Source organism: Theobroma cacao, chromosome 6, assembly GCF_053813885.1.
Source record: "Theobroma cacao isolate CCN51 chromosome 6, ASM5381388v1, whole genome shotgun sequence".
Taxonomy (NCBI): domain Eukaryota; kingdom Viridiplantae; phylum Streptophyta; class Magnoliopsida; order Malvales; family Malvaceae; genus Theobroma; species Theobroma cacao.
Genome location: NC_142644.1, coordinates 18,278,213 through 18,304,214, shown reverse-complemented (window position 1 = coordinate 18,304,214; position 26,002 = coordinate 18,278,213). Strand labels below are relative to the sequence as shown.

Below are 26,002 nucleotides of genomic sequence, written 5' to 3'. Positions count from 1 at the left end.
ACCCTCCCATCGTACTGGTGGGGTCTTAATTTAATTCCCAAGCCTAGGGAGAATTCCTTTCGGAATTGAGACTCCTCACGTTCTGAACGAAAATCCCATCATCAGTACAGAATTAAGTACTTGTCTTATTTATATGAATAATTCTTCACCTTACCCCAATCTTCATTTTACTCTTTTATTAAATCTATTTTTATAACCTAATATCTTCATTTATGTTTTTCATCTATCCCAATTCGTCCATTAGCAAATAACTTCCCATCTTTCACTTAATTTAATCTATATATTTTTTATCAAGCATCTACTCATTTTGGTTCATTTATCCTCCTTTTTCTCTTCTCTTTCTTTCGCCTAAATTTATCATTTTTTTACTAAACACTTCTTTATTTCACTATTGTGTTTTTTGTATACCTAAATATGTTTTTATAACTAAGTAATTTTTCTACTTCTTTTCTGCCTAATTTTATTTCTATGTAACTAAATATATATATATATATATATATATATATATATATATATATATTTTCTTTTCTACCACTCAAATCTACTTATATTACTAAATGTTTATTCTTATCTATTTTATATCTCCTTTTTCAGTAAATTTTCTATATTTCTAGAATTCATATTACAACACAAACATATCTCTTTCTGTTTCCTTTTTATTTATCATCATTATTACTTTTACTTATCATTTACATAAAACTATGTTAATGATTCTCAAAAATAAAAACAATAAAACCAATCACTAAGCTACAAACTCAATATGTCAAAGGTCCAAAGTTTACCCAAAATTTAAGCCCAGATCCGCTCAAGGAGAAACTGGATCAGTAGAAGGCCTGCTTGCCCACTTCAAGGATTCAACCTCCTTCCTCCGAACGACGTCGTTTCAAGCTCTTTAGTTGTCTACACTCCTTCACCAAAACGACATCATTTGGTCCATATCTAAATACAAAAGCTCCCTTTCTTCCTCATCCCTTCATTTTCTGCCCTCATTTTCTCTCTCTAGCGACGACACTCTCTCTTCTCTCTAAAAATCTCACCTTTCCCCTCTCTTTAAAAACTTTCACTTTTTCCTGCTCCTTCACCAGCTCTCTCACACATATTATGGGTGACACTCATAACCATTCCTCTTTCATCCTCACCGCCGCTTACCCTCCCTGAAAAGCTCCCTTATTTCTTTCCCTTTCCTCCGATCCGAAACCCCAAAAACTCGAATCTAACTCCTTCCGCCGACGACACTCACAACCGGCTACTCCCCTCCGATTTGAATGCCCCCAAAAACCCGAACCTCACTCCCACAATCAACGACACTTTCATTTTTTTTTCTTTGTGGTTACTGGCTGCTAGATTTTTTATTTTTGATGCTGCTAGGGTTTTTTTTGTAATCGTTCCCCCTTTTGTAGCTACTACTGTAGCATTTTATACCCGATTACAATTTTCAGGAGTACCATTTTCCACCCTCTGCCTAACGCGAATTTTTCGCCTTTGGCACAGCATATTGTACCTGGTGATGCACTCTGCCAGTCGTACACCCCCTTTTTTATTTCATTTTTAATTTTCATTTTCATTTCAACATCATTTTCTTTTTTTTTTTTGTTATTATTATTTTGTCTTTAGTCTTCATAACTCTATAATATTTAATTAACACCTAAAACAAAGGGATAATATCAATAATGGAAAAAAAATGGTGTCTACAGCTGCCCCTCTTTGCACATTTCAGTAATCCGAAATAGTACAAAGACGTAGCACTGTATTTGACCTAATTTATTAATTTTTTTAATCAAAGCTTCACTACTTGAAAAATAATCTCAAAGAAGTTAAACAAACCTTCCTTCGAAGCTCAACAACTTTGAAATCAATTTTGAAACATAATCAACTCCTCATTCAAGGCTTTACAACTTCGAAATCATTCTTGAAATAAATAAATAACTCCTCATTCGAGGCTTTACCACTTTAATTTGAATAAATAAATAACTCCTCATCCGAGGATATACCACTTCAAATTAATTTGAAAAAATAAACAGCTCCTCATCCAAGGCTCTACCATTTTAAAATCAATTTGAAAAATAAACAACTCCTCATATGAGGCTTTACCACTTTAAAATCATATTTGAAAAATAAACAACTCCTCATCCGAGGCTTTACCACACTAAAATCAATTTTGAAAAATAAACAACTCCTCATCCGAGGCTTTACCACTTTAAATCAATTTGAAAAATAAATGACTCCTCATCCAAGGTTCTACCACTTTAAAATTAATTTGAACAACTAAATGACTCCTTATCCAAGATTCTACCACTTTAAAATCAATTTGAACAACTAACAAATGCTCATCTGAGGCTCTACAACTTTTGATTTTCCTTTTCCTTTTTCAATTGTTTTAAAATTTTGAGTATGACTATTCAAATATCCTAGTTATTTCCATTAGCTTTAATTTTAAGTATTTTATAGCCTTATCTCTGATCACTAGGAATGAACCAAACATGCCTTCAATTTCTTGTCTTCCAAATTCATTGCTCACAGCTATTTTGTTCCTCCATTATTTGCATAGTTTACTCGTTCTTCACATCTTTTACTATTCTTCATTCTTCTGCTGTTTTCAATTCTTTCCTTTCCTTCTGTTTCTTCTCTCTTTCTCTTTTATTTTTAATTATTATATATATTACCAAACTCTATTTCATTCCCCATCAACTATGATTCTTTTTCAAAATAATGCAAACATTTCCTTAATTTATCATGCTTTTTATTAAATATTATTCCAATTTTATGACAAATGCAATGCATTTATATCTCCTTTCTTGGTAAAATGGAAATGATGACAACATATTAGGAGAGAAGGCTATTTTTCATTCAAAATGTATGAGGGTTCCACAGCCAAGCATAATGAGAAGGAACAATATACATAGGGGCAAGATCCATTCTAATACAAAAAGGGATATAGTTCTTTCTTAATGACTGTTCCGATGGATAATGACAATGGTCTCAAAATTTTATCTCGAAACAGGCACAAGCATCAACTCACTTGTTTTTATCTGAACATCTTAGACCATGATTTTCACCCCTTCCCTGCTAAGTCCTTATAGACCTTGTAGTATTTGAATCTCCTCCATGTCTAGACCACCTTTTCGGGTTTTCGCCCTAAACTCATCTCCTATATTCAAGCTGCCTTTTTAGGTTTTCAACTTGAGTTCTTTTCTTTCTTTTTTTTCTTTTTCTTCTTTTTTTCTTTTATTTTAAGCGTAATATTTCTTGACAGCATCAGCATTCACTAGGTTAGGAAACTCTCTTCCATCCATTTTCTCTAGAATTAATGCCCCTCCTGAAAAAGCTTTCTTTACCACAAATGCTCCTTCCCAATTTGGTGTCCATTTCCCACGAGGATCTTGCTAGTTTGGGAGAATTCTTTTCAACACTAACTTTCCTTCTTGAAACTGTCGAGGATGTACCTTCTTGCCATATGCTCTTATCATTCTCTTTTGATATTATTGCCCATGGCAAAGTGCTGTCAACCAACTTCTTCTATGAGATTCAATTGTTCATAACGAGCGTTAACCCATTCAGTTTCGTCTAACTACACTTCCCTAAGGACTCTTAGGGAAGGAATTTCTACTTCAATTGGCAAAATTGCTTCCATCCCGTATACCAAGGAGAATGGTGTAGCTCTAGTGGAAGTTCGCACTGCTGTGCGATAAACACGCAAAGCAAAGGGTAACTTCTCGTGCCAATCCTTGTATACATCAATCATCTTTTCAATTATCTTTTTGATGTTCTTGTTGGCTGCTTCTACAGCTCCGTTCATCTTTGGGTGATAAGCTACTGAATTGTGATGCTTGATTTGGAATTTGGTACAAACCTCTTTCATCATTAAACCATTGAGATTACTAGCATTATCTGTAATGATTCTTTCCGGTAGACCATAACGACATATTATCTTTTTTTTAATGAACTTACATACCACTTTCTAGGTTACATTGGCATAAGATGCTACCTCTACCCACTTAGTGAAGTAATCAATTGCTACCAAAATAAACCGATGCCCATTTAATGCTTTCGGGGTTATTAGCCCAATCACATCCATGCCCCACATTGGGAAAGGCCATGGTGATGTCAAAACATGCAATGAATTTGCAGGAGTGTGGATCTTATCTGCATATATCTGACACTTATGACATTTGAGCAAAATTTATACAATTCGTTTCCAATGTGAACCAATAATACCCTGCTCTCATAATTGGTTTTGCCAACATATGCCCACTTGCATGTGCCCCATAAATTCCTTCATAAACTTCATCCACTATTCTCCGAGCTTCATCAAATCCACACATCTCAAAAGCACTTGATCCCTACTTCTCTTATACAAGATGTCTCCATTTAAGAAGAAACTCATGGCCAACTTTCTGATGGTTTTCTTATCATTTTCTGAGCTTTGCTCCGGATAATGCTAGTACTTGAGATATTGCACAATATCATGGTACCATGGTTTCCCATCTACTTCTTCCTCCACATTAAAGTAGTGAGTTGGGCATTCTCGAAGATTTATCATGATAGGTTAGATCTTGACATCAGTACCAGCTTTGAACATTGTTGCCAGTGTGGCCAATGCGTTGGCCATTTGGTTTTCCTCTCGAGGTAAATGGGTGAAGTGGACCTCATCAAATTTTCCAATCAGCTTTGTAATAAATTTATGGTGCCGAACTAACTTTGAGTCACGTGTCTCCCGTTCTCCTCGTAATTGATAAATAACCAAAGCAGAATCCCTGTACACTCCTAAAATGCGGATTTTCCTCTCAATCGCAGCTTGAAGACCCATGACACTAGCTTCATATTCAGTTACATTATTGGTGCTGTAGAAGTTGAGTTTGGCTATGATTGGATAATGATCTCCTTCTGGTGACACAACACAACCCTTATGCCATGTCTTAAAGCATTTGAAGCTCCATCAAAGAACATCTTCCAATTCTCATTCCCCTTTGATTCCTCTTCACTTGTTTGGCATACTAACATCAGGTCCTCATCCGGGAACTCAAACTTCATTAGTTCATAATCATCCTCCACCCTTTTCGCTAAAAAATCAACAATTGCACTTCCTTTAATAGCCTTTCAAGACACATATATAATTTCATATTCAGACAACAACACTTGCCATCTTGCTACTCTACCCGATAAGCATGGTTTTTCAAAAATGTATTTAAAGGGATCCAACTTCGCAATAAGCCAAGTTGTATGATACAGCATGTATTGCCTGAGTCGATGCGTTGTCCAAGCTAATGCATAACATATCTTTTCCAACAAGGAATACTTGGACTCGTATTTGATGAACTTTTTGCTCAAGTAATACACAGCCCTTTCTTTCTTACCGGTTTCATCATGTTGTCCCAACACACATCCCATGGACCTTTCATTTACTGTCAGATACAAAAGGAAGGGTCTTTCAACTACAGGTGGTACCGATACTGGCAACTTTAAAAGATATTCTTTAACTTTGTCAAAAGCAACTTAGCATTCCTCATTCCATGCCCCAAGGTCGTGCTTGCGAAGGAACTTGAAAATTAGGTAACATTTGAGTGTGAGTTGTGATATGAACCGAGCTATGTAATTCAATCTTCCCAAGAAACCTCTAACTTCCTTTGGTGTTTTGGGAGGAGGCAAATCATGGATTGCTTGAACCTTATCTGGGTCAACCTTTATTCCTCTTTCACTGACAATGAAACCAAATAATTTTCCAGAAGTGGCTCCAAAAGTGCACTTTGCCGGATTTAGTCTAAGTTGAAACTTTCGCAACCTATCAAACAACTTTTCAAGATTGATCACATGATCCTCCACTTTGCAGGCTTTCACAATCATATCATCCACATACACCTCAACCTCTTTATACATCATGTCATGGAAAAGAGTCACCATGGCCCGTTGATAAGTTGCCCCAGCATTCTTCAAACCGAATGGCATTACCCTATAACAAAAGGTTCCCCACATAGTTATGAAGGTAGTTTTTTCTTTATCTTCCGGTGCCATCTTAATTTGGTTATACCTTGAAAAGCCATCCATAAATGAGAACATGGAATGGCAGGCAATATTATCGACAAAGGTGTCAATGTGGGGTAGGGGAAAATTATCTTTTGGGCTTGCCTTGTTCAAGTCTTGATAATCTACACACATTCTTACTTTTCCATCCTTCTTAGGCACCGGGACAATGTTTGCAACCCATTCAGGGTATTTAGTTACCTCTTAAAATCCCGCATCGAACTACTTTTTCACCTCTTCCTTAATTTTTAACAACATTTCAAGTTTCATTCTCCTCAACTTCTACTTAATTGGTTTACATTTGGGTTTCAGAGGTAATTTATGAGCTACAATATATGTGCTAAGCCCCGGCATATCTTGGTAAGACCATGCGAACACATCCACATATTTATGGAGGAGCTTTATGAATTTTTCTTTTTCAAGTGGTAGCAATCTAGTACCAATTCTAACCTCTTTCTTATTGTCTTCATCTCCCAAATTAATTACTTCTAGTGTCTCCTTATGTGGGATAATTTGCCTCTCCTCTTGTTCTACAAGTCCTAACAAGTCCGAGGTTAAATCATAATCCTCCACATTTTCTGTATCATCAAGTTCATTGATACTTATGTCTTTTTCAAAATTAACTTCAAGACCACTGTCATTACCATCTTCACATTCATTATTTGGAATCCTAACAGATAAAGGGAATTAAAAAATGTATAGTTGTTGTAAATACAAACGATTAAAACAAATGAAAAGAAATGGTAAGAATAGAAATGGTGAATTTAACAGGAGATATGAGAAATGCACTACATATGTCATTTTATTAAAATGATATATGATAAAAAGCCCGATACATAAGGTTTCCAATGCTCTTGGGCGTAAGCATGGATGTTCGATTAGCATTACTTTGGAGTGGAATCATAAGTGAATGGCAAACTCATGGTAGTTCAGTTGTTTAACTTCAGCTCAAGGTGCCCAATGTATGTGGTAGGGATCTTCTCCTTACTTCCTGTCTACTATCCATCTTCCTCCATTGTGCATATTGACAAATCAAAAAAGACATCCTTTAAAGCTAATACTGATTCTTGGCCCCTTGCAGTGAGTATTCCAAGAAAGATGTAACCTCCAAACCGGAATGTTTTACAAAGATGGAGATATACCATTCCATTGGTTTTCAGTTCACATCTTTTAAAATGAGCCAACCTCTCCCTTTTTCTTTCAACTATCATTTCTTCCTTTTCTTTCTTAGTTGGCTTATATCCCAAACTAAACCTCTCTTCATTTTTTATAGCTCTTATTTGCTTTTTGATGCCTTGCAATTCTCTTCCCAATCCTGCCCCCGCTCGACATCCTTTCCCTACTGTTTGGTTGATCTCCATCTCCGTGGTTTTGGAAAGCCTTGGAATGGGTGGTATGGTTCCTTTTCCAACATAAGTGGTGTTGACGAACTCGAAAGATCAAAAAGAACATTCAAGCACTTTTTTCACTGCTTCCACATAAGGAGTATCTGCCGGTTTGCTTATGAGCAAGTCTTCTTCTCCATTAACACATATAATTTTCCCATCCACTATGAACTTGACTTTCTAATAAAGAGATGAAGGTATGGCCTCAGCCATGTGAATCTAAGGTCTTCCCAACAAATAATTATAAGAAGGGGTGATATCCATGACTTGAAATTTAATTGTAAAGGTACAAGGACCAATTTCTACAAGTATCTTAATGTCCCCTACTACCTCTCTCCTTGTCCCATCAAAGGCTCTCACGATCATCTGGCTTTTTCTCATGTAAGACATGTCGATGGGTAAGCAGGCCAAAGTCTTCATAAGCATCACATTCAAGGACGATCCGTTATCAAGCAGTACTTTCGCAACGATACAGCCTTTACACTTGGTAGTGATGTGCAGGGCTTTATAGTTTCCCCTACCTTCGGAAGGGATCTCTTCATCGCTAAAGGATGTTATATCACCCACTGAAATATTCTCATAATATAGTCTAAGTTTTCTACTGATATGTCGTGATCCACGTATGCTTGATTCATAATCTTCATTAAAGAGTTCCTATGTGGTTCCAAACTAAGGAGCAAAGATAGTAGTGAAATACGAGCTAGCAACTTGTTTAATTGCTCGACCATATTGTATTCACTATGTTTAAGGAACTTGAGAAACTCGGCAACTTCTTTTTTCATCACCGGTCCCTTGAGGCCATTCGTCAATTCTTGAGGTTGCATTTTTTCTTCTTTCGAACTTTGCTCTTTTTCTTTTCCTTTCTTTCTTTTGAGACCCTTCAACACTTTCGATGTGTAATAGTGTCCACTACGGGTAATCCTTCCAACACCAGTTATATTTGCAGCATTGTCTTGGGATCCAACCACCCATTTTTCCGCATTTGAAACTTGTACATTGCAATTATAGTTCCACGGAACAGCTTTGTCGTCTTTGTAAAGCAAAGGTTTAGGGACTTCAATGGTCATTTTGGCAAGCACTCTGTCTCCAATGGGCTCTTCTCTTTTTTCATAGAAAATGGTTAAAGGCTTTATCTTCACTGGGTAAGTTGAATTTTGGGCCGAATCTTTTGCTATCATATTTACTGTTGGTTCTGAAGCTTCTACATAGAACTCAATCATTGATTCGTCCATCATCCTTTTCACTTCTTTTCGGAAGGAGTTACAATCCTAAATTAAATGCCCCACACATCCTCCGTGATATAAACAATATGTACCTTGGAGATCTTCCAAATCGTTCACGTAAGGACATTCTGGCCAAACCTCGAGCATATTGGCTTTTACCAAGGCTTCAAACACTTTCTCCATGGGAGTTTCCACCTCCTGAACATTCCTTTTAATGTACGTCTCCCTTTCGATTACACTTACTCCTGCTCCAGCATGGTTTGGTAATGGGTTATTGTTAACATTCTGCTCCGACTTTTTTTCAAAATTTAAGAACCTTGCCTTGATCAATCCTTGCACCTTGTGTTTGAAGGCTGTACAATTCTTAATCGAATGACCTTCGACTCCATAGTGATAATCACAATGGGCGGTATCATCGTACCATCTTGGGAATGGAGGTTTTAACGGCTCTATGTATAAGGGTGCCACCAAATGATTGGCAACTACTTGTGTGAAGAGTTCAACATATGGTATTGGGATTGGATCGAACTTCACTTTCTCTTGCTTGTTTTACCATCCTCTTGATTCACTAGTCGTATTGTTATTTGGTGGTGTTGCCTGCTGTGTGGTTGAAGCTGCAATAGGTGTGAGAGTAGGTGGGTAGATGTTTGTGGGGTAAGGTGCTTGTTGGATAGGAGCATATGGATAAGGGTCAAGAAAGGCATTTGGCATTGGTGGATACATGTATGGACTTTATGAAGTATTGTTCACTGCTAAGTAATATGGGTATGGTGGATATGGTTAGTAAAAGTTGTAGACCCCCCTTTAGGGTTGTCTTGAAGTAATGGCCTAAGCTTTTCATTCTTTCTTGTTAAAAGTTCCCCATTTCTTCGTATTCATTGTCTCACCTCCCTCTATCTTACCTTGCTTAATAGCATTCTCTATCATTTCCCCCAAAATCACCATATCAGCAAAGTTCTTTGTGGCACTATTAACCAACCGCTCATAGCAAGGGGCTCGCAAGGTGTTAACAAACATCACGGTGGTCTCTTTCTCGGTCAAGGGTGGTTGAACTTGGGAGGCCATATTCCTCCACCTTTGAGCATGCTTTTTGAAGCTTTTAGTGGGTTTCTTCTCCATATTTGTAAAGAAAGGTGATCTGGAGCCATATCTGTAACATGCTCATACTGGGCTACAAATGCCCGAGCAAGGTCCTTCTATGTATGGATTCGATTACGGTCCAATTGGACATACCATTTTGCTACAGCACTAGTGAGGCTATCTTGGAAGCAGTGTATCAAAAGCTTATCATCATGTGCATATGCGGCCATCCTTTTGTAGTACATAGTGATATGTGTGATCGGGCATTTGGTACCATCATATTTTTTAAAGTCTAAAAATTTGAATTTGGGAAGAATGACCACATCTGGTATGAGACAGAGTTCTATTGCATCCATGGAGCAATACATACCCATCCTCTCTATCATGTGTAATCTTTCTTCCAACAAGTTAAACTTTTGATGGGTATCCGGATTATCTTTCGATTCGACGGAACCGCACTTGAGTTTCTCTTGTTATTTTGGATCATCCAAATTAGGTACAGAGATGGGATCTGAAGGACTCACCCCTCTAGTTGGCCTTGGTTAGACATAAGTCGGTGGTAGACCTGTAGGCACTAACATTCCAAAAAACGGATATGAACCCATTTGCGACATCGGGATAGACGTATTTCTTTCCGATGGTGGCATAAACACTGAAGGATATACAGGCTCTGCATTAGCTTCTGAAGGTTGTAATTTTTTCGGTGCATTGAAACTCCCTACCATTCTTTTTCGTTTGTCGGTTGACATTAGCTCCAGAATCTTAGCCAATTGACCCATAATTTCCTCTTGCTTTTTCTCGATTTTATTCATCCTTTTTGAATGTTTGTCCCCCATGACCTTTAAGCGGACTCTCGTGTTATATTTGTGAAAAGTTCTATTCTCTGAAATTTTGTTCTTTGTGGGTCAAATGTATAAGTTAGAATTTTATTAAAATAATATTAACAAATGCATATTATCGATTATTATCATTTTCCATGTTTTTATTTAAATGAATCATGTGATTATGATGAGAAGGAAAAGTATTGCAAAAGAAAATAGGAAAAATATTGGCCATCCAACATTTACCATAAGAAATCCATATACATAAAACCGAATATCTGATTACATCCATGTTCAAAACATTTACGTCATTACTAAAAGGAAGAACTAACTTTGTCATACTGGTCTCGCACTATCCTAAGGTGATCAATCAACCGCTCACTCAACTCATCCCTCGGAAGGATCTCTCACTTGAGTTCTTCTATTTTGTCTGCCATTTCTCTTACCTTAAACACTACTTCTCTCATCTGTCTCAATATCCATTCCATTTCGACTTCTTTTATTTGAAAGCTTTGTGCACACAAATCACTTCTTTCCTTCATCTGAGAATATTCTCGCCTCACGACTTCATACTGTGCCTTGTAGCCTTCCATGGCGATTTCCATTAAGTCATAGTCGTTTCTCAACCCTTCGATAGTGTATTCTTGCCTTTGTACTTTATTCTGCAAGGTGTCATTAATGCTTTGAATTTCTTGCATTTTGGCCATCAAAGAAGAATTTGTTACGTTCGATCCCTCAAACTTGCTTCTCTATTCATCTCGTTCTTCCAAGGCCATTCGTACTTTTCTTGTTACTTCTTTCTCATTTCCTCTAGCTCATCTTTATGTCTTCGCTTCATTTTTGCCATCTCTTTCTCGAGTTTTTTCCTTGCCAATTCGCTCTCTAACAAGACATCTTGGGGTTCTGGATTTACAATATGCTTTGATGCATTCTCTAGGGGACATATGACATCTTTCACCCTCTGTGCATGCTATGCCAAATATCCTATGGTAACTTCATCGGTAAACCTCCCTTAATCTACCCTAATTGTTTTCTTCCAATCTTGCATAATTTTCTCAATTTTCTTCAAAGTTTCTGGCTCCCCGTATGCAAATTCCAATTGATTGAGTCGGTGAGTCATAAGCACAAATTGCTCGAATCCAAACTATCTCCATACCATTATTGGTGCATAATTAATGGCCCCCCACGGTCCCATTAGTGGCACCCATAGCTTGTCCCCACACTTATACATGCATCTTGGGCATCCAAAGGGCTCTCCAAGTTACTTCGACACTTATCAACTTCCTGAGTCTTACGATCTACTCTTCCTTCCTCTTACAATCTGGCCATTCACTCTCGCAGAACTCGAGGACTGGACAACTTGTAGATAGAAAAGGCTTCCAAAATTTACTTACCTTGCATTCAAAGTGGTTTTTAATCTATACAGTTAGAAGTTGAGTGCACCCGATAAAAAGTCCCTCACCTTTGCACTGACAATAATTCAATGATTTGAAGGTTTCAGCTACGATGGATGGAGCTGGCTTGATATTGCTCATTACCTTGTCAAAGAAATCTATAACTGATACCTCAACATGACCCAGAACCTTTGAAAAAACCATTAATCCATATATTGCCATTGCGAAAGCAAGAAAACCTTGCTCATCTTCCATGTGTTTTTTAATGTAACCACTCAAGAAGCTCCATGGAAGGCATTCTGTATCTCTTTTCTTTTTCAAATGTTGATCCACTTCTCCAATAGTCATACCTAGTAATTTGGCCAACTTTCACCTATGTCCAGTCTTCTGTGCTCTCCAATATATTTTATCTGGTTGCATTTGCTCTATACGGAGTAGTGAAGAGTATTCTTCTATGGTTGGGGTCATGTCCACCTCATTAAACACAAAGCAACGATACGAAGGATCCCAAAACTGAAAAATAGCTTTGAGTATTTGGTCATCTATGGGTACGTAGAGGAGCCATGCAATATGTCCATTCTTGCTATGAAAATTGTCACGGTGGGCGCTTCTCCATTGCTCCCAAATACTTATCATTTTCGTGAAGTCGTTTTGTTGGAAATCGAGGTGAACTCTCTCTAGTAAAGTTGAAACATGTCCTTGAGTCAAACAATCTCCTTCATCTTACTGAGCTTGCCTCATCTGTAATTCTATCTCATAGTCATTTCTATACTTATTGAGTGGACTCGCTGATGATGATGCCATAGATGTAACCGGGATCTTTTGGTTGAGTGTTGTGCAGCCAATATTTCTCCTATATGCAATTATGATGTATGCGAATGAGCATGTAAAATGCAAATGACAACCAAAATAAACTTGAGTTAGTATAGTAGAGATACTAAATTATTAAAAATAATGAAAGAATAATAATCAGTACCATGGGTATTACTAAGGTCATTAGACATTATCTACTCCATGATACTTTATTATCTCGTGGGGAAATTTAAAACAGAGGGAGTAGAAGAAATTCCTTCATGTGTACCTATTTATAGGGTATACTCGCACGGGTAAGGCTCTACCTAGGAGTAAGTTACTCTTGGTATTCTATATGCTGAGCTGGGATTATAAACGGAGCTAAAGGTTCCCAAATCGTTCCTCATTGTCGTCCATGCAGACTAGTCAGGCACCTTGATCCTCACCCATCACGGGCTTCGAATGGACAAGGTTCTATCTGAGTGGGAGTTTTCACTAGCCCGTGTGGAAGTTATCACCTCACGAAAGCGTAGCTACTAAACCCCCTCCAAACAATGGACATAGCCCGAGTAGAGAGCTTATGCATGAATGCAACATGTGTTGTGTGTGTGAAGGAACACATTGATTTTGGACCAATAATCTCACATCCCTTTATCCTAAACCCTCGCTATTATTAAAAGCAATAAAGTAATAGTAACGAAATCAATAAATGCATTGAACAAAATATGCAAAGTAAATCATTAACACTAAGGAAACATTGAATTATTTAAAGCATTGGATAACCTATTATTATTTAATGGTTCGACTCTCGATGGTCTCTAGTGGAGTTGCCATCTGTCATAACGTGCGGGTCCGGGAACCCAATTGCTAGACGTGATGAAAACACTAAAAGTCGCCACCAATCTTTTTTCCTAGGTGTGATTGGCCACCTATTGACCAATTCTAATCGACGAGGTCTTAAATTAATTTTAAGTCCGTCGATAATACGTTAAATTGATCTACGTTTTTTAAGACTAGGTTCGGGAGTGCGGTTACAACCAAGAAAGGATTAGTACCCCCGTGACGCCCCGTTCCATGAACGGTACCATTTGATTTTAAATTATCCTATTATGGCCTTAATCCTTTAATTTATTATGTTTCCTTAGTTATTATTCATTTACTTTGCTTTCTATTAAAATATTTTATTTTAACTTTACGAGTATGAGGTGCACATGATGCATTAGTGAAATGCATGGAATAAAATTTAAATGATGTCGGACAAATAACCTTATATTGAGAATATTTTCTAGATCCGCCCATCATACTGGTGGGGTCCAGGGATATTCTCTCACCTAGAGAATTATCCGAAAAATTCAGCTTCGTAAATTTGACGAATAAATCCCATCATTGAGGTTATCGTACGCCTTTTAGAAAAAATATTTTCATGAGTGTAAACCTATTATGAGCAAAAGCCTTTTTATTAAAGATATTTCCCAAGCCCTCCCATCGTACTAGTGAGACCCAAAGACATCCTTTCAGCTAGGGAATTTTTCGATGGAAACTCGTCTTCGCAAGATTTTCGAAAAATCCCATCATTGGGACTTATACTCGTGAACAAGAATATCTATATGCCATGACATGCATGATGCGATAGAACTAGATGCCATGCTTGTGAAGTTTATTGTTTTATTTTTAAGTCCTCATGTATCTCTTTTATTTCCCTAAGACTTCCCTTCTCTATCATTTTTCTTTATAAATATGTATATTATGAATTATATATATATGTATATTTATATGCTATTTAAGTGCAAACCTAATAAAACATCTTGTTTCATAATTATATATATTTTTTGATTCAATATTCCCCTTTTTATTATATGTTTTATTCACCTAGCGTTTAACTTTTATACTTTAAACATGCTCATTATTATTAATCCCCATTATTAAATATCTTAACATTTAATTATTATTATTAGTATTATTTTATAATTTTTATAGTTATCTTTTGACAACTTCAACAAACATACGTTATTTAGTCTTTTATATTTATTATATTCATTTATATATCTTGACTAACTTATTGTATAATAATTTTTATCTATTTAAAATTAAAAACATCAAGATTTTAGAATTAGGACCCTCCCATCGTATTGGTGGGGTCTTAATTTAATTCTCGAGTCTAAGGAGAATTCCTTTTGAAATTGCGACTCCTCGCGTTCTGAACGAAAATCTCATCATCGGTATAGAATTAAGTACTTGTCTTATTTATATGAATAATTCTTCACCTTACCCCAATCTTCATTTTACTCTTTTATAAAATTTATTTTTATAACCTAATATGTTCCTTTATGTTTTTCATCTATTCCAATCTGTCCATTAGCAAATAATTTCCCATCTTTCACTTAATTTAATCTATATATTTTTTTATCAAGCATCTACTCATTTTGGTTCATTTATCCCCCTTTTTCTCTTCTCTTTCTTCCGCCTAAAACTATCATTTTTTTACTAAACACTTCTTTATTTCACTATTGTGTTTTTCGTATACCTAAAAATGTTTTTATGACTAAGTAATTTTTCTACTTCTTTTCTGCCTAATTTTATTTTCCTTTTTATGTAACTAAATATATATATATTTTCTTTTCTACCACTCAAATCTACTTATACTACTAAATGTTTATTCTTATCTATTTTTATATCTCCTATTTCAGTAAATTTTTTATATTTTTAACATTCATATTACAACACAAACATATCTCTTTCTGTTTTCCTTTTATTTATCATCATTATTACTTTACTTATCATTTGCATAAAACTATTTTAATGATTCTCAAAAATAAAAACAATCAAATCAATCATTAAGCTACAAACTCAATATGTCAAAGATCCAAAGCTTATCCAAAATTTGAGCTCAGATCCGCTCAAGGAGAAGCCGGATAAGTAAAAGCCCGCTTGCCCACTTCAAGGATTCAACCTGCTTCCTCCAAACGGCGCCGTTTCAATCTCTTTAGTTGACTACACTCCTTCACCAAAACGGCGTCGTTTGGTCCATATCTAAATATAAAAGCTCTCCTCATCCCTTCATTTTCTCTCCCTAGCGGCGGTACTCTCTCCTCTCTAAAACTCTTACCTTTTCCCTCTCTTTAAAAACTTCCACTTTTTCCTGCTCCTTCACCAGCTCTCTCACACACACGATGGGCGGCGCTCACAACCGTTCCTCTTTCATTCTCACCGCCGCTTACTCTCCCTGAAAAGCTCCCCTCTTTCCTTCCCTTTCCTCCGATCCGTAACCCCAAAAATTCGAATCTAACTCCTACCGCCGACGGCACTCACAACCGGCTACTCCCCTCCGATTTGAACCCCCCCAAAAACCCGAACCTCACTCCCACAACCAGCGACACTTTCGTTTTTTTTTTTCTTTGTGGTTACTGGCTGCTAGATTTTTCTATTTTTTTTTATTTTTGATGCTGCTAGGGTTTTTTTTTGTAGCCGTTCCCCCTTTGTAGCTACTACTGTAGCATTTTATACCCGATTACGATTTCGGGAGTGCCATTTTCCACCCTCTGCCAGACGCGAATCGACTGAATTCGGTACATTGGAATGATGAGCTTGCTTTCACACATGTTATTTTGCTGTTGTTTATGCAGTTACATTTTAGATGCTTGTAATGACTATTTTCAATGTATAGGTGCTATGGGATTGAAGCTTTTAGGAAATCTATGATTTTGAAATGTCCATAATAAAAAAATGATCATTGAATGTTTCCTGAGGAAGTTATTTGACCTGCTGAATTGGGAAAGTTTGATATTATTACTTTGTTTCCGTTTGTATATGATACAATTTTACCTTATGCTTTTAATTGTAAAATGAATAATGTTTTAACTTGAATTTATGTGACTGAAGTCTATAACCAAAATTAAGTGCATTTGATCATTATTCCTGTGCTTATAAGTAGAAGGTATAACTATAACCAGAGAAAATTTATGTGGCAGATACTGTAGCGGCAGTTAATCCCAATGGAAAATCGAATAAGAAAATCTAATAAGAAAAGAGCTGCTGATGATCCAGACGTTGCAACTACAAGAGGCATAAACTATACTGGTGAGGGTTGCTAAATAATGGCTTGATTTAACTATAGACCCTGGTTAGATTCTTGATCTCATGAATGGATTTTCTTTTTGAAGCATCTGCTTTCAAACTCTAATAGCATTTGGATAAGAATCAAATTATACACTACCTCACTTCTGTCATTAAATAATAGTCATGTTCTACTTCCCTTCCCCGTTCCAGTGCAAATAATCCTGCTTGCCTTGGAACAATATTCTTTATGAATATCTTAGCGTATCACTTTTGTGCATGTATGTAGTATGCACAATATCAATGTTTTACAACACCCTTTGCTAAGAAGAATGAAATATTAAAATACGATGTATGCTATACTTTCTTAGTTGTGTGTACTACATGGAATTGATTGCAATTCATAATTCAATCTTAATTTTTTGGATGGGCAACATGTCTACCGAGGAAGCATCTTGTGATATGCCAGATGAGGCAATGACAAGAACAGAGTATAATATACCACATCATCTAGTTGTCAATATGGTTCATTATTTGTTACTAGTTGCTGAATAAGCCCCTTCATCTTCTCCGGAGATTTATTCATAGCTGATTTTGAAATAGGTCATGGAGAAAATGTAGATGGAGTCCTTGATGATGATCTGAATGAGCCTACCATGGGTGAGAAACTTGCGAGTTTAAATTTAGTGGAAAATGGAAAAACTGAATCCCATGAAAAGCAAGAAAGAGAAGAATCCTCTCCTCTTGCCAAGCCTCCCATTGCAGATTCAGTTAATGTTCTGCTTAAGCAGGCATTACATGCTGATGATCATGCACTTCTACTAGATTGCTTATACACTCAAGATGAGAAGGTCAATTCTTACAGAAATTTTTTTAGTGATGGAAGTATGCTTGACATATATGTATTGGCAATGTTAATATGATAAAGTTCTCCTTTTTCAGGTTATTGCAAATTCAGTCTCTCAACTAAATCCATCTGATGTTCTCCAGCTTTTACAATCTCTTATATCTATAATTCAATCAAGGTAAAGGATATATGCTTGACCAAGTTAAGGTTATCCCATGAATTATGTCTGAAGATACTTGCGCACTTTTTCTTTTTCCTTACTAGTATCATTATATGTGAAGTCTATTCCCTTACTGCTGCCTCTGGAGAATAGAGTGATGATGTTAACAAAGCCTATTTACTTAATTTATGGTGGCTCATTGGGTGTTCCCCCTTTTCACAATGTTATTTATTCTTTTTATACTTCTTAATGTGCTATGGGCACAATTTTAATTTTTATTATTCTATTTTTTTTTTGGTTTTAGAAAGAAAAAGGTGGAGGCTGAGAACTTCTTGTATTTGCTGTTGACTAAAGCTTACTGCAAAAGCAGAAATGTTCTTTTTGGTTCTATAACTAATCTAATCTGCAACTTTCATTTTTGAAAGCATTGAGGGGATGGTTTGCAGTTGGCATTCTTTCAGCTATTAGAAGTTCCACAAAGCCTTGATATTTTTTTTGTTTTGTCAAAATTTTCACTTTTCTCAAATTTAAGGTTGGAAAGTAATGTTGCTAGGCAAGCTGTTTTTATTAAAATTTGATAGAAATTTTTTGGTTAAATTCCGGTTTGATTCTTCCAACAAGCAGCACAGACTAAATTGTACTTAGACAACTATCATTTATGGGTTGAGAACAAAACATTAGTTTAACTTGGCCTTTCTGCTGACTGGTCCTTGAGAAACTATGAGGCCTGATCTTGAACCAAAAACATAGAATGATGCTGTGATATTTACAACTTGTCAGGAGAATGGATCAATGATATCTTTTTTATCTTTAGGTGTTAGATAATGTAATTCTTTTCTTTTTCATGTATAACTTGTGCTGAAGCCTTATCAATCTGAAATGGGCGTTATGTTTCTAACTCAATGCAGGGGTGCAGTATTGGCATGTGCCCTACCATGGATAAAAAGTTTACTTCTTCAACATGCTAGTGGAATTATGTCCCAGGCATCCTCTCTGCGTGCTCTGAACTCTTTGTATCAGGTCAGATAGGGACTCTTTATTGTGAAAGATTTTTTAAATTAAGTCATTACCATTGGGTCTTTAATTTAATGCTAGCTTCAATCATATCCTATTTAATGCTCATAATGTGAATGCTTGTCATTTGGGTGAAACCCAAAAATCCCCCTCCCCAAAATGAAAAAATCCCCTGACCTCATTGTTTGAGAACACCCACTTCCCCCGGTGACCATCTACTGCAGTTAGTTAACAGTTAAATTGTCTTACAAAAAGACTTCATCGACCTGAAAAAATTAACAATAATTTTGGTGTTAATTGATTGACTCTCTGCTTTGTATGCTTAACAATTTTTAGACAAAAAACTAAAAGAAAACAAGGAATGAACAAATGTTTTGGGTTGAAAGGTCCTTAATGAAGGAACCACAATTCTCAATCCACTTGAAAACCATCACACTCGTTGGGTCTTGAAGGATGGCAGACCCTTATGTGAAGCAGTTTGCCCAAGTGCCTAACACTGCCATCCTCCTCACTCTCTTGCCCGTCTCCCTCAGACCGTCCACTGATTCCTCTGGGGCTATCAAATCAACCTTTCTCTGCCCCTCCAACCATGCTGTCTAACATGGCCTTGCCATCGTCCACCTGAATGCCTCGCCAGCTGAGTAGATCAATGGTGCTGCTATGACCTCTTTCTTGATTGGAAAATTCCTGATAGATAGACACCAGAAGGAGAATTTTTCCAGCCACCAGATCTCATCGCAAAAGTTTTATCAATTTTTAAACAAATGACATCATGTCTCATTGCCAACGTCTACGTCAATACCTTGTCTGCTAAAGCAACAACCAATTTGAAGAATTGTAAATTATTCAACCAGTATGCTTGTTGTTCTTACTTTTTTCTTCTATTTGGTTACCTTTGTTTTTTCTTTAAAATTGAAGTTATGTGGATTTTGCTTTTGATAATGGTCTGAATATTGTTTTTTCTTCTATTTTCTAAGAATTTCTTGTAGTTTAGAATTGACACTCACTGGGGAATGTTTTCCTCGTATCACAGAAAAAGAAAGTACAATAGAAAGTTATTTCTTTCCTTGGCCTGAAGGAGATTCTTTCGCCTCAAACCCTAATACTAAACCATTTGCATCCTGTTCATGGGCTATTGCAAGGAACAATAAGATCCTTACAATGGGAATTATATAAAAAAAAGAAAATAAAAACCCTCTAGGACTTTTATTTTGGCTTGGGTTGTTTCGTTCTTTCCTTTTTCGTTTGTCAATAAAAATAATCTTTCTTTTGTTTCCAATATTTTTTTATCTTAATTTTTTTCAGTTTTTTGAGGGCAACTTGGGGGGGGAGGGTGTTTATGGAATTAACCCTTCTTATTTTTTATGCAGCTTATTGAATCTAGAGTCTCAACTTTTAAATCTGCTCTTCAAATATCAAGTTGCTTAGACTTCCTATATGCAGGGGTATGTTTTTTGTTAAAGTTTGTAGCTGGAGGAATTTTGCAGGTAAACTTAGGATTTATATGGTATTGTTTCTTCTCTCAATTTTTATGACAGATTGTTGAGGATGAGTTCGATGAGAATGCCACAATCCCAGTAATATTCGAGGACAAGGATGAAAGCGACGAAGAGGAATCTGAAGATGCAATGGAAACTGATCAAGGGAGTGAAGATGGGGAAGCACTTGATGATGAAGCATTTGATGGGGTCAGTGATTTTGAAGGAATTGATGATATGAGTGACTGATGGGATAATTATGGCTGCTTTGGTCTCATTCTGTTGGAAGCTTGTAGAATGATCTGTCAGCCTTCGAAAGAAAAACCAAAGCAATGAGTTTCACGGACAGTGACATTGTTTCTTACTGGAAAATATATCCCATACAGCTTATACTGAAGAGCAAACAGGAAGATACCTCAGATTTGGTTTCTGACAAGACGAAAGTAATTGGAGTTTAACGTGTATGCCAGGAAACATAGATACATGTAGGAGATTGATGCAAGTTGCAGGTACTGTTGCTATTCCTGGATTGCACAGCACTAATTTATGAAAGGTTATCATACAGTGGGAGGTATCATGCTTTTCATTCTTTAGTTGGAATACTTGATTTATTTGATTTTCCTTTTTCGAACGAATACACAAAATCCTTTGTCATTCAGTTTTAGTGTCTCCTGAATTTAGCAATTTTGTAGGGTCTGTGCAAACATGATGTAGAATATGTGAGAGGGTAGTGCTGTAAGATGCCTATCCGTTTAACAAATTGAGATATTTTGCCTTGGTGCAAAATCTATGAAATTGGAGCTTGAACTTGCTGCATTTTGCTTCTTCTAGAATTGCCAGTGTCAAATTCTCTTTGCATTCATGTTTTTAGGCTTTAAGTATGAAAGCCGGGTGCTATCTCCTTCACAAAAAAGATCAATTGGCTGCTTTTTTGCATATTTAGTTGGAAATCTTCCAAGATTTTGATAGTTATTGCTCTAAAAACTATTATTAAAATGTTTTCAAAATTAAATCAATATTCAATATTGTGGTCCTAAATAAAAATCTTTCTATTCTAAATGCAACAAATTAATAATATTTAATGTTTTCTGTTTTTTTGCACTAAATTCAACATTAATTGATAATTAATGTAAATATATAATGGTTTTAAATAATTAATTAGGTTATTATTAAAATTACTACAGGTAAACCGGTCCGTTGCACGCGGTTAGTAGCACACTTGTTTTAATAGTTGCTTTTATAATTTTTTTTCACTTTAATGATTGGGATTTATCGTGGGTAAGTAACAATGCAAGCTGCTGTAGTTAAAATCATATATAAACAAGGCAGTGGCCATTCCATTTAGAACACTTGACTAGTGTGGCTATAGCTTTTTACACCAGCCCAAGCACACAACAAGCATAACTCCTTTCATCTCTACCTTGGCCATAGTCACAAAGCCCATAGTTAACAATTTAATTTTTTTTAATCTATATTTTTCCAATAGATACCTTGCTAGTGCTAGACATATAAATAGACTTACCGACCCAAGTAAATTTGAGTTCTACTCTACTGAATGACTCACAACCATTAAAGTGTAACCTTTACAAAAAATTCTTTAGCCCAGCATTAATTCCTTCCCAATTTATTTATCACTTCTCTGGAAGTACTTATCCATTCTTGAATCACAGTGAATCCCTCTAAAATAATTTAAAATGGAGCAACACTATCCCTGTATCCCATTCCTCCAAGCACACCGACTTCCTATAATAAAACTATATTCTACCAACCACCTAGTGTCAGCAGCAACTTCTAGATTTAATCCACTCAAAATATTCTTTAAATGCTCTTTAACCGATTTAATAACAAATCAACAAAAAGCCAAGTATAAGTAATAATAAACAAGTCCCAATAATTAACAATACTTTTAAAAAGCCATAAATTCATAATCCATAATTATATAATCATTAAAGCAGTGCTTGTAGAAGCAAGGGCGGGCTTGATTATGGTATAAATAAAAAACCAAAAAACAAAAAAAATTCTCAAATTTGAATATTGCTTTTAACGTAGGAGGGGCGGGGTTATGCGAAAAAAAAAACACCGAAAAACCTTAAGCTCCACCACCACCTCTAGCGTAATAAAGCCCACCAACACACCACTTACGACCGTCATCGGCGCCGCCGCGGGGAGGTGGAGCTTGGTTTGTAATAATGTTCCTTCCATCAAGATTCTGAGCACGGATTGCTTCAACAGCGCTCCTCATTAAAGGATCGTTTTCAATCTCAGCCAGAAGATCGTAAACCAATTGATCAATGAGAGCATTCTCTGCAATAATTCGCTCGTTCCGTCGGTCAATCTGTTCAGCTGCAATTTGCAGAGCACTTAGCGACTGTCTCATACGCCTGATAGCTCTTCTCTTCTTTGCCAATCTCACTCTTATAGCCCTCACGCGACGACCCTTTTTGGACAAGCAATTTTCAAAACTATAAGAGTTTAATTTCAGCTGCAAAGCTTTCAATTCATAAAAGTTCAACATTTTTTGGATCCATAGTATGATAAACATAGAAAGAAAAGTACTCTAACTGAAATCGAAGAGAGAGTAATCTGACCATGTTCTGATAGCGATTCAGCCCAAAACGGTGAAAGAAAAAAACCGCCATATGAGAGAGATTTTTAGCCCAAAAAAGCAAGGAATGTTTCCTTTCTTGGAGGATTACTTGATTAGATTAAAGCTAAAAGGGGGAAAGGGTCATAGATTTTATGGGTTGCTTTGGAGTATGCACTGCTTCTCGACCGTGCGGATCGAACGATCCACTTCCGACAAAGTTACGCTGATCGAAGGCTAGTAGAAGAGGAAGAGAATTTTGAATTTTGTTTTTTTTTTATTTGAGTATTTAATTTATTCGTTGGTGTACCATCTTTTACTTATAAAGTAAAGTTTGAATCTCAGAGTAAGTTTGAATCCCTCTCTTGATTATAAAAAAAAAAAAAAATTTTTTTTGGAAGAGTCAGGTTGACGCATATGATATATGCACTATCTTGGTAACTTAGTCCAGAAGGAGACAATTTCATTGGCTAAAAATACTAAAAAAATGAAAAAAAAAATTATCAAGTAATTCATTTGAATAAACAAAGGAATTACTTAAATTAAACCGAGGCAACTTATTGCAATCAAGATATATACACTAAAAATTTGTCAAATACCATAAAATATTATTATTATATTATGTAGCTACATAAGAATTACAATTATAGATTTTGTAAATAAAGCAAATGAATAATATATATATATATATATATAAGTTTTATAAATCATTATAATATATCAATATATCACATCATAATTATGTGATATATAATTATAAGTGATATTTTTATTAATTATAATTAAATTATAATTAATATATTTAATTAAAATAAATATTTATTTAAATTTTAAAGTTTCAATTAAAGAATTTAAATAAAAAATACATGTTCTTTATCAAACAAAAAATTTAAAAAAAGTACAGTGAAATGAGGTAATCTAGAAGATGATAATATTTGTAATGTAGTGATTTCAAATATTAAAAAATGAAAGTGGGATGGTCAAAAGTGAAATTCGTCGATTATTGCTGTATTTCTTTTGTACAGAAAAGAAGCCACGAAAGACAGAATGGGAAATTAAGGGTTAACTCTAGCTGTGATCAAGTGGTGACAAATATACCTACCGTCGCAGTGCCACTTATCAGCCGCTCATCGCGCAGTTGCTGACTTCATTGCTGCCAACCATCGACTACCATTGGGCCCAAACTCGAGACTAGTGTAAAGTTTTGACGTGCGCTAACAAAGATATGCATTGACCCTATCCTGAATGTTGATTGAACGCAGCAAACGATTTCATCATCATATTATATTAATAAACAACTAGTTATCGACCTGCGCTATGCTGCGAGAGTTATTAACCGACGTATAATTTGAAAAAATTATTTTATTTATAGATTATTTTAAATAGTTAATAATTTGATAATATATTTTATTATAAAGAAAACAAAGTGGTTTTTGCATATAAAACCATTTGATTATGAAGTAACATGAAACTTTTTACATGACATAATGAAAAAGGCACCCAAAGTCTCAACTTTAGTATTTCTTGTAAAACGACATAATGTATTTTGGTCTGGAGGTGCGTCTTAAAATGAATAAATAATGCCCTAGATACAGCTTTTGAGTCATATGAAGCAGCCAAATTACTCACAGCTGGATCGTCTAGTCTGATGGGTTAATGTTATATCCCTTTCTTCGTATGATGGGAAGGAAAGAGTGCTGCTCTTCTCTTCAATGGACCAATCATCATCTCTACATAGATAAAAAGGGAAATAAGTCAAAATCAAAACATAGAGAACAATTTCAGCACCTCAATCACCATAATTTCTTTATAAAGTTAAATTCGTTTTGAATGTATTTATTGTATTAGACAGGATCATTTATCAAATAATTTAATTATTAAATTCTTTTACTTGAAATCCTAAATGTCAATATTATACGTAAGTCATGAGTATCCCATCACCATACTTAACCATTGACATTTAATCCAAGCTATACAATTGTAATGATGCTGTTTCATGTTAAAGTTAAAAGATGAACTCATTGATTAATATATCAAAGAACTGCTAAACACATAAGAAATTGTAGACACCAGTTGTAAGACATGTAGGTTTTAGGGTAAAAAAAACTAAGACTAATGTTTCTTTTGATGGACAAACAAAACTAAGACTTGGAAGAAACTACGATGAAAAATAACTTGGAAAATGACTCATCCTCAACCTTGTTGCTTCCAATGGTGCCATATACCTTCATAATCAAAATGGTAGATCATATGCTTTAGTCACCATCTTGCATGTACTTTTAAAAACAATTTCAACTTAAATCTATGCATTGGTGAAAGTGATAGAGCCTTGAATCACAAATATAAACCTAAGAATACGATGTGTTCCAATATATCAAAATATATTGCCTTGTCTTACAAATAATCCATGGTAGTTGATATAGTTGGAATGTCCTTTTCAATGAAAGTCAACTATTAAATTTTCTATTTTGGAATAGAATGCATGTTCGGGTAGCATTCGTACTCCCAATGTAGTCTAACATTCAACAACCATATACTCATCAATATTCATACCTCAATTCTCTATTTCATAACTAATTCTAGCTTTCAACTTATTTCTAGCCTTATCAAACTAGCTCAATCTATGGCAAATCAACATATAGTGCTCAAATCCTTTAAATTCTTCAACATTAAGTGAAATCTTTACCTTAGATGTTAGTTTGGCTCTTTCAAATCTCAAATCCCCAATCACATTCAAGCACCACTAGCCACTAAGTTGAAACATTAAATTTCTCATGAATAAACGGTTTAATTTGAAAATCAATCGGTAAAAAGCTTCAAATTTACCTTAGATTCATTTTCTAGCCTCCAAATGCCTTTTTTCAACCTCCAATTGGAGTAGGGGACGAGGCTTTTGAGAGAGGTAAGGAAGAATGTACTGCACGTTTGGTACAGGGAATAGCTAAGCTATTCCCTGTCTATTCCCAAGGGAATAGCTTACCTCCGTTTGGTATGGCAATATCACAAAGAATAGCTATTACTTAGTAATAGCTATTCTCTCAAAAGGGGTAAAACTCAGGCATAGTTAAACCCGAGGTTCCCCATGGTTTTTGCTATTCCGTGACCATGAGAATAGCTCTGAATTATGATATGACTAAAATGCCCCTTATCATT

At 35.6% G+C, this 26,002-nt stretch overlaps 2 protein-coding genes and 1 long non-coding RNA gene across 4 annotated transcripts; 1 reads left to right on the top strand and 2 right to left on the bottom strand.

Moving 5' to 3' along the window:
• The first annotated feature begins 15,793 nt into the window (after positions 1-15,793).
• LOC18595769 (WD repeat protein) lies at positions 15,794-21,081 on the top strand. Of its 2 annotated transcripts, XM_007023859.3 has the most exons (7): positions 15,794-16,279; positions 16,682-16,790; positions 17,370-17,617; positions 17,709-17,791; positions 18,682-18,793; positions 20,158-20,232; positions 20,326-21,081. In XM_007023859.3, exons 2-7 carry the CDS (start codon positions 16,706-16,708, stop codon positions 20,512-20,514), a joined length of 792 nt encoding a protein of 263 aa, XP_007023921.1. In that variant the 5' UTR covers positions 15,794-16,279; positions 16,682-16,705; the 3' UTR covers positions 20,515-21,081. The 2 variants fall into 2 exon arrangements, with proteins under 2 accessions (XP_007023921.1, XP_017985262.1); XM_018129773.2 differs by lacking the exon at positions 20,158-20,232.
• A 1,075-nt stretch (positions 21,082-22,156) lies between these two features.
• On the bottom strand, positions 22,157-23,209 carry LOC18595768 (uncharacterized). Its single transcript, XM_088807539.1, has 2 exons — positions 22,854-23,209; positions 22,157-22,702 (listed from the first exon to the last, which is right to left on the bottom strand). The coding sequence occupies exons 1-2, from the start codon at positions 22,902-22,904 to the stop codon at positions 22,355-22,357; spliced, it is 399 nt and encodes a 132-aa protein (XP_088663665.1). The 5' UTR covers positions 22,905-23,209; the 3' UTR covers positions 22,157-22,354.
• Positions 23,210-24,279: 1,070 nt separating this feature from the next.
• On the bottom strand, positions 24,280-25,766 carry LOC148762118 (uncharacterized). Its single transcript, XR_016027139.1, has 3 exons — positions 25,676-25,766; positions 25,536-25,592; positions 24,280-24,579 (listed from the first exon to the last, which is right to left on the bottom strand). It is a non-coding gene; the product is annotated as an uncharacterized LOC148762118 (long non-coding RNA).
• Between the last annotated feature and the right edge of the window lie 236 nt (positions 25,767-26,002).

Bases quoted from the DNA above. Each gene is read 5' to 3' on its own strand.
- LOC18595768 (XM_088807539.1), bottom strand. From the start codon at position 22,904: ATGGCGGTTTTTTTCTTTCACCGTTTTGGGCTGAATCGCTATCAGAAC. The intron at 22,703-22,853 runs GTCAGATTACTC...TTGTCCAAAAAG, and splicing joins TGAATCGCTATCAGAACATG to GGTCGTCGCGTGAGGGCTAT.
- LOC18595769 (XM_007023859.3), top strand. From the start codon at position 16,706: ATGGAAAATCGAATAAGAAAATCTAATAAGAAAAGAGCTGCTGATGAT. The intron at 16,791-17,369 runs GTGAGGGTTGCT...ATTTTGAAATAG, and splicing joins AAGAGGCATAAACTATACTG to GTCATGGAGAAAATGTAGAT. The intron at 20,233-20,325 runs GTATGTTTTTTG...TTTTTATGACAG, and splicing joins TAGACTTCCTATATGCAGGG to ATTGTTGAGGATGAGTTCGA.